Below are 9,348 nucleotides of genomic sequence, written 5' to 3' on the forward strand. Positions count from 1 at the left end.
TTGAAGCGATTTGGTTTATCCTTCACACTTTTCTATTCAAGTACTCAGATTGTCTCTGTTTTGACACAGGGTCAGTCGGGGACGGGTGTCGAGATGAATGAAACGCCTTTGGGCCCACAGATAAAGTAAGCCGTATTTGCTGATTGTCAGTACGGCGCTCCTCTTTTTGATTACCAGATACTCTGGATTCACCCCCACCCCCGCCTCCCACACACACACACACGCACTCTCTCTCTCTCTCTCTCTCTCTCTCTCTTTGGGATGACATGTATGACAGTTATGCTCAGTCACTGTGTTGACTGGTTATGGAAAAGTCCCTAAAAGACAATTCTAGAACAGCATGCAAATCTATTTATCACAAGTCACTACAATTGATTCGTTTGACCGATGTTAATCATGATTACCAATACATCTGTGTGTCCACATGAGCAGCCCACATTTTGCCATGGGTTCTTGCTAGGCTTACTGTAGTCGCTTTTGTTTGGTCGATACATTGAAGAAATTAATTTTGATGTGAAATTTTAATTATTCGTTTCAGACTCTTTAATGTCCTACACACATGCATGTTTTCTACCTTTAGTATAGGGAGATCTCGACGTTGTAATTTAACCGTTAAAAGAGAAATCTAACCATCAATCATCCGCATCAAGCCTGCACTTTTATTACTACCGCTAGTCCCTCGAAGCACTGACCCCGTAAAAGTTTATATAGTGTATTGACTATTCTCTAAGGGTTGCTTACTTAATTAAGCCCAGTGGTCTCTGAGAAAGAAAGGGTACCGCTGTGTCAACACTGCCTCCTTTTCGGTGACACCTTCTGCTAAATTGAAATGTGCTGCAAACAGGGGTGAAAGTTTAAAGAAGAATAAGCGTGTAAACGGCACAAGCCAAACCTCACACGTGCACAGAAGAATATTTACACCAAACCCGTCAATGTAAACGTTCCCACCCACTCCCCTTTCAGATGCCAGTATGCTCAAATAACAGGTCCCGGAGAAAATCTGTGGCTAACTTTCTCTCTCAGAAACAAGTTTCAGAATATCGGTAATTCCAACAGTTTAAATTGTTTAATGTGTGTATCAGAAATCTGCTGTCAATTCAAACGCAAAAACGTAAAAGCACTTGATGGTGTTGTGGTGGTGTATAGCGTGCAAATCTATGAATGACAGAGATAGATGCCGTCTGTGTGGAACAGTATGAGCTTTGTTGAGGACATCAGCAGGGAAATATGTGATACACAAACTCCCTACCTTACTACAGTTTGAGGCAGGAATACGTGCCTTGGCCAGAGGGCTCCTGGATGGACTGCTATCTAGCCAATGTTTAACTAAAATGGCTGACCACCGTCGACTCCCTGTTGTTGACTTGCAAATTAATCATCCAATGCTTAGTCGGCGCCAGCAGTGTAGATTTATCACGCGCATGAGGCAGCCAGGGAGAGACCAAGAGACTTCACACCTTGATGCGTTTGATCCAAGATTAGCCTTGCTTCACTCATAACATGAGCCTCCAGGGGCTTTCACTTACACTTGTAATTGACAGAAGTTTGTACATCATTAACGGAACGTTAAATTAAAATAACTAATACTCAGTCTCACCGTTCTGTATTTTGTTGATTGGTGCTCCGGGGTGACCGAAAGTATCCCATCTCTCTGTGGAAATGGGCAGATCGCGTTCGTGAAGTGGTATAACGTCACCAATATGAAAAAGTAATGTCCAAAGCCGAAATACTCCCTTTTAATAAACTTGTGTAATATATGAGGAAATATAAACAGAAACACTATTCGATAAAAAAAATCATGTCTGCAAATTGTAAATAAAAATACGTTTGTAAATAGTAACGGGGAGACCTGTAAAATAAGTTTATTGTGAAAACTTTTCAGTGATATCCTAGCATCCATTTGTTGCCGCACCACTAAATCGTATAGGTTAGATTATAACCGACATCGACGGCATATAAACCACCCCTCCATTGCACAGATTGGAGAACTGATTTTATGTGAACTGAAGGCGATATAGAAGCTTGCAGCGAAATGGACGTCACCGGCTGGCGCCAAGCGCTCTTAAAAATGTGCGTCAAAAATGCACTGCTGGACCGCCTAATCACTTTAAATGTTCCGCTTCTATCTCCAGTCATTGGAGCTCGTTTTTATTGCACCCCCGGTCTCACTATCTGACAACGCGCGCGCGCACGCACACACACACACACACACACAGGCCCTATTTGCTGTCTTCATGCTTAACCGCCCACGGATTAGTGCAGAAAGAAAGTGTTATCCTTCAGAATAGCCGAGGACACTGGCCGTCCATCAGGCGCCATGCCCACGTAATTAAATCACCTCGTTAAATTAGTTTCTCTCTGCCCCAAAAGCTCCCAGTCGACAGAAAGGCAAGCGGAATAATATATAACGGAATCGTTCCTTTCGATGTTACTAATGATAAGTTCACAGGCGACGAAAGGTTGAGAGTGGGAACAAACCGCATATTTCCCTTGAGTTAGGGATGCACGTTGTTGCGATAAAGAGCAGCCTATAAACAAACAACGACCGACGCATCGGAAGAGAGAACCAGCAGACTGCTTCATTGCATTAAGAATGAATACGCTTCCCTCCCCCCACCAACTCACACTGCACAATGATAACTTACAGCTGCAATTTCTTTCTCACGGCCAACTATTTATACATCGATGTCGAAAAGCGTTTACAATTAAAGGCGTGTTATTATTGTTGCTAGTGATAGCCTACCATTGTTTTGCTTTAAGTGCCAGTTTGCTACAACAAAAAGGATATTTATCATAACAAGGAAATAACAATTGCATTTAGCATATCTTTATTAATTTGTCTTTTCTAAATATATATGCCCTACCTTTAACACTATGTAGCTTAAAGCCAACAGCAAAGCAGGAAACGTGTGCTTGGAATGCAAGAGTCTCGGTGACGGGACCAGCTCTCCTGTTATGTTCTTTAATACAGTGATTTCTTACTGTGAAAGCCACCTAGAGGAGGTTCGGGTTAGTAGTCCCTCTCCGGTCCCCGACCGACCCTCCCTTGCTCTAATGATGTTGACATATTCACACGGCATGGAGTGGAGTAGTGATGCTTCGTTGCAGCGTTACCGTTTCCGACACCTTCTTTTTATAACTGAAGTCTGTTCCCTCCACCCGACCTGTCAAAACCACGCCTACGAAGCCACACAATTGGTCCGAAAGCGTCAAAGAGCCAATCAACAGGGCCCTGCTTCTCGCAACATGCAACACATCCATACAGTCTGGAGCCTACGGCACACAGAAGCGCAGAGCATTTCTTGGTGCTGAGATCTCGCCTCTCCTCTGCCTTTCTCCTCTTATTTCTTTTTTGAAATGTGTGTGTGTGCGCGTGAAAGAGAGAGGGGAAAAGTGTGTACATGTGTGTGCGCGTGAGTGTTGTGTGGAACAGGGAAAGAGACGAATTGTTCTGCTCAATAGAAACATCTCAACACATCTCTCTCACAGCGAGAAGGAACCAAGAGGAGAGTAAACACATTTGAAGGAATACCGATTTTTTTTTTTCAAGAGACAAGGAAAACCAACAACAGCAAGCGAAATAACCGTGACTCACCCTGCTTGAATAAGCGAAAGTGTTCTGACGATGCACTGTAAAAATTAAACAATTCCACCCGTGAAAAAATACAGCACCCCCAGAAGATAAAAGGGATCACATTTCGGTACTTTTCATGGCAGCAATTCTGTTGGAATTTCGAAAGCGGCAATAAAATCTTACTTGAAGTAAAATAATTCGTAGCTACTGGAAATGCATTTGTCGAAACAGTGAAGAATTTTCAAACTTGAAGACTGGCAAAAGAAATGCGCGACTGAAATAAACTTTACCGTCTACAGTTCTTCGGTATCATACGCGTGAATAAAGTATCACAGCATACAATTGGAAATCGTGTGGCGAGGTGGATGAGCTTCCCGATGAGAGATCCAGTTATCCCAGGAACAAGTATGGCATATCACCCATTTTTACCTCACCGCGCTCCGGACTTCGCAATGAGCGCAATGCTGGGCCACCAGCCTCCCTTCTTCCCGACCCTTGCACTGCCTCCCAACGGCTCGCTGTCTCTCCCCGGTGCTCTCGGGAAGCCCATTATGGATCAGCTGGTCGGCGCCACGGAAACCAGCCTACACTTTTCTTCGCTAGGGCACCAGGCAGCTGCTGCAGCTGCTCACCTCAGGCCTCTGAAAACATTAGAGCCCGAAGAAGAGGTGGAAGATGACCCTAAAGTTCACCTGGAAGCAAAGGACCTTTGGGAACAGTTCCACAAGCGTGGCACTGAAATGGTTATCACAAAGTCGGGAAGGTAAACCGAATGTAGATAAAAATATTATGCTTTTCGTTATTGTTTCAAAAGTAAGAGACATGACGCCTACAAGAAAGTACATTGATTTCTCAAGCTTAACATAAATCGAGACGACTCTTTTTTTATTAATTTAATTTAAGGGAAATCCACAAATTGACTTTGGAATTGTGATTTTAATCGGCCCTTTTAAAGCACGGCCATTTTCCTGAATTGTTCGGTTGTGTTTTTCAATGAATCACAACCGAACTGTGAACTGTTTTACTTCAGCGACAGTACGGATTATATGGCCGTCTTGCATGTTAATGTAATCTTTACGAGGGATAAAATGTAACCCAACCCAAACAATAAATGGATACAACGACACCTTCCGTGGTAACAATTTAACCTCAACTTATTTTATGACACAATTGGTGATTATAAAAACATAAAAGTGGAGACAGTGGCGAGCCAGACATCATTATGTTCTCCTGTCACTTTCCGTCGTGTCTGCATTAGAACAGGCCTGTATTATTATTATTATCATTAGTAGTAGTAGTAGTAGTAGTAGTAGTGGTAGTAGTGGTAGTTGTACATACCGTGCTATGATTCTACAATGTATTATAGTATAGTACCTATACAGTACATTCATTATTTGCCCTTGTAAGTAAAAATGGATTTTGAGGTGGTGTACTTGTGAAGGCTTATTTTCATACGAGTGTAGATTACTTTGTGCCAACAAATTGGCCATCATAACCAGCAAATTTGATGCGCCATGTTGTAGTCCAGAGAGCACTTATAAAACTTTTCATGAACGCAACTGGGTAATGCCCAGATATGAGATATGCTATCGTATTATGCTGTGTTGACTGCGTTTACGTGCATGCATCAGTAAATCATGTATGAATGTCAGCAGATGAAATCGTAAAATGTTATCACCACTAATTGCACCACTAGGCTTGCTATACCTAGATAAAGGTATATATTTAAAGATCTAATTGTGCACACTATAGGCACTGAAAACAACATTTACCCATGTGTATGTGTTAGTTTCTCGTAACTATCGTTAAGAGCATATGTATCGTATATGTGCAGCTTAAATCAGTGATGCCTCCCTCTTTTCAAAGGCGAATGTTTCCACCGTTCAAAGTGAGGTGCACCGGCTTGGACAAGAAAGCCAAGTATATTTTGCTGATGGATATTGTTGCAGCCGACGACTGCAGATATAAATTCCACAACTCGCGCTGGATGGTGGCGGGGAAGGCCGACCCCGAAATGCCAAAGCGGATGTACATTCACCCAGACAGCCCGGCCACTGGCGAACAGTGGATGTCCAAAGTCGTCAATTTTCACAAACTTAAACTGACAAACAACATCTCCGACAAGCATGGATTTGTAAGTTTAATTGTATATTGTGCTTTCACCTCTTATTATTATTATTATTATTATTATTATTATTATTATTATTATTATTATTACTGGTGATGTTTTTAGTATTAATATTATCGCTTATTTCCCAAAACAGAGTGGTGAACACATGAGTAATGTCTAATCTATCTATCTATCTGCCATTTTTATTCTGTGACTGAAAATCATTTGGTCTTCATTTGAAGTCTTATAAAATTTAACATATATAGAATTCACAAGAGGCGTTTTTTCTATGTCTGTCAGTAGTAGAAATAATGTCTGTTACTGAAAATTGCCCGCATGATCGGACTTAACCGTGTTATTCCATGCGGTATTTGTTATTGTTTCTCCTTTCATCAAATCAAAAAAAAAAAAAAAACAATAAAAGTTACATCCAGGCAATCTTACTGGAGATTATTTGGAGATACAGTAATGTGCTCATTTTACAGAGGGAGCAGAACCGATTAGTTTCTGTATATTTTTGTGTCAGTCTGTTTTAAAGTGAAGATAGAGTGATCAAATACCTCTGGTGAGCTAAATATCGAATTTATGATCATGCCTGTTGGTTGTATGCCATGCTGTTCAACTGCAACTGCGCGAGAAACAGTGTTTGTTTATTCTTTTAAATCTAGAATTGTTTCCTGTTGCAGACGATTTTGAACTCGATGCACAAATATCAGCCCAGATTTCACATCGTGAGAGCCAATGACATCCTCAAACTTCCGTATAGCACGTTCAGGACATACGTCTTTCCCGAAACTGAGTTCATTGCTGTAACCGCGTACCAAAATGATAAGGTAAGGGCTATGTTCACTGTTCTCTTTCAACATTACTGCTAAGTTCGTTATAAAATCGGGGTTTGTTTAACTGGCTTCAAATGAAGTATACATTCTCTAATGTAACCGCAGTGCTTCTTTGCAAGCCACGTGGATTAGGCTTCCGATTCCACTGCCTTTCTGAAATGATGCATGACATTCAAAAATAGAAATTTAAAATGTTTTTTGTACAGTGAATTTGTTTCGTTACCTTCCGCAGGGTTTCGTGCATGCTGCCCATGAACTCGCAAGATACCGTGCCTAAAAACAGGCCTTAAAATACATTTTCAGTATGGGGCAGACATTTCAGCAAGGTGTGACTTGTGGGTTAATTATCTCTGATTACATGGAATCAGTGTTTTGCCTACTAATATCAAAAACATTACGTGGTGTGTATGGTTAATTACACGTATGGAAGTGTAATATCCACATGCCTGTGAGGTCAAGACCAGATTTAAATGGAGTCAGATCCTGAGAAAAAAATAGACCAAAATGGAAACTCTGTGTTGGCACTCTTGCTTGGTGTGACTGGCGAAAAAGGGGAAAATGCCCTGGTTTGGTGGAGGAGGGGTCAAAAATGAAATGTAATTAATAGTTAGGGTATACATGCTAGAAAATAACATCGATGGTGCCGAGGTGAGCGTGAAAAAAACTAAATGAAAATAGAAAAGTAATAGAAATCAAAGGGGAAATAATGTAGTTTTGGAAACCTTGTGAGTTTTCGAGTAACTCAAAATGCATAGACCGAATTAATGGTCACTGTAACAGACATATATTGTGTTATATTTGTGTTGTGCTGTGTTTTTCTTTTTTTCTGTATTCCGGGTGAATTAAGATATATTTAAGAGTGAGTGAAAGCTATTTAAAAGAGATTATACACAGCGATTGGGATTAGTGCCATTGATGTCTGTGACAGGGACTTCAAGGCATGTTTATGGTTTCTCATTTTCTGCATGGTAATGCAGCCGCATAGGTGCAGTAACGTGTCGCAGACTATGCATTTCTTAATCGCTGTCACCTGTGAACACCGGACCATGTAATATTTTCAGTTAGCCTGTGTTGCAAGTGTTGATCAGAGGAGGGAAAATAAAAAGGCAAAGAACATGGTCTGGTGAGTCAAATAATACTGCTGAGGAAAGACACGTCCAAACTGCAAATGCACCGAGAGTACTCTTTTAACACAGTTTTGTACACATTAGGATGCCCTATAAACAATAGAATAGTCGTAAATGAGTTCATACATGTTCTTTATGTTAAGGGTAGGAGTTTCGGGTATGGCTCAAATATTGTATCCCCGAGCAAGATATTTTGCATGTAAACTGGTTTAAAATATATTAGATGCACGAACATAACATTGTAACTTCCTATTTATGGGCTTCATCTGTTCTGGAGATATACTTCATTGGCTAATTTGACTACACGCTGTATGTCAGACTACAGGATAAGCTTTTTATCAACATTTGGCCAACTTGTATTTTGGGGAAAGTTTCCCATATCTGTGGGCATTTTTTGGTTTGAAATGCAGAACTGGCTCAACCTGTGTGAGCTGACAGCATGAGAACAGTCTGTCTCTTTCTCCAAATCATTGACGTTTTTTTTTATAACAACATGCAAACGACTGTCGTGATTCAAAGAGATTTTGAGTGCGGACGACCCAACCGTTGTCTGTAGATTGCGCATATAAATCCAGCATGTGTGTAAAATTGTTTGTACTGTTAATATCGGGATATCATGTACAGTGTTCAGGCTACTGTGAAGACACTGGCAGCTCACACACCAGTTTATTGGTGCTGACAGGCACCTCACGTAGCCACTGTTAGAGGCATGGCTGTCATAATCGCTATATTTCAGATTATACGTATACTTGACGACAGATCACAAGTGCCAAATGAAATGTCAAAATGTCCCCCCCCCCCCCCCCCCCCCCTTCTTTAATTGCAGATCACACAATTAAAAATCGACAACAATCCGTTTGCAAAAGGATTCCGTGACACTGGAAATGGACGAAGAGAAAAAAGGTAAACATAAACACAAATCTCCTTGGGGCTCTGTTACAAAACCTCAACCGCTCAAAAAAAAAAAAAAAAAGAGGTGGAAGAGGTGGAACTGATAAAACTGTGGCTGAAACGTGATCCGTCGCTTGTTTTAAAAGATTTCTTTTAATGATGCTCAGCTATTTCGAGAAATCGTTTTAATATACTTTTAAAAACATCATATCAAGTTAAATAAATAACGTACTATATGGCCACGTCCTTGATCTATACATTTGTGCCAGCAGTGTAGAATTAAGTCGAGGATAAGCAAAACGACTGGAATCGCTGACATGATGTTAAATCTTACATAGGCTATAACATAACGGTTTTTAACAGTAAACCACGTATCCATTTTAGGATTTTTTAAAAAACTTAATATCCAACTAAAATGCGTTCGTAAATTTGGAACATTCATTTTAATTCTACATTTTAAACTAAGTTGTGTATTTTAAATGAATTGGTTAATTTAAATTCATTGATAAACTTTATTGATAAAGCTTACAAATGTAATGGTGAATTTAAATAAACAGAAAATGAACGCGCTGCACATGAATTCTCTCAGTCATTGTTTTAAAACATTTTAAATGATTTGGAAAATATACGAGTGTGGGGGTGTGCTGTGAGTCTTTGAGTATATTACATATTTTAGTATTTTTATATAAGTAGTTAATATTATCTTACAATTCGCATAATGGCTGGTGTGTATCTTTTTAACGTTTATCTTTGGAATTATTTTTGTTACTGACACTTATATCTGTTGCGCAGTGAGATCCTAATTTG

At 40.1% G+C, this 9,348-nt stretch overlaps 1 protein-coding gene across 2 annotated transcripts in view; it reads left to right on the top strand.

Annotated features, from left to right (window-relative positions):
• The first annotated feature begins 3,302 nt into the window (after positions 1–3,302).
• The window catches only part of LOC118776537 (T-box transcription factor TBX3-like), a 10,358-nt gene continuing 4,312 nt past the window's right edge, over positions 3,303–9,348 (top strand). The window contains exons 1-4 of one of the 2 annotated variants that reach the window (XM_036526911.1): positions 3,303–4,337; positions 5,441–5,708; positions 6,353–6,517; positions 8,477–8,553. In XM_036526911.1, the coding sequence (XP_036382804.1) occupies positions 3,940–4,337; positions 5,441–5,708; positions 6,353–6,517; positions 8,477–8,553 (908 nt within the window). In that variant the 5' untranslated portion in view covers positions 3,303–3,939. The remainder of the gene's footprint in view (positions 4,338–5,440; positions 5,709–6,352; positions 6,518–8,476; positions 8,554–9,348) is intronic. The other variant, XM_036526913.1, reaches the window with a different exon arrangement.

The sequence above is a fragment of the Megalops cyprinoides genome, chromosome 4 (assembly GCF_013368585.1).
Source record: "Megalops cyprinoides isolate fMegCyp1 chromosome 4, fMegCyp1.pri, whole genome shotgun sequence".
NCBI lineage: Eukaryota > Metazoa > Chordata > Actinopteri > Elopiformes > Megalopidae > Megalops > Megalops cyprinoides.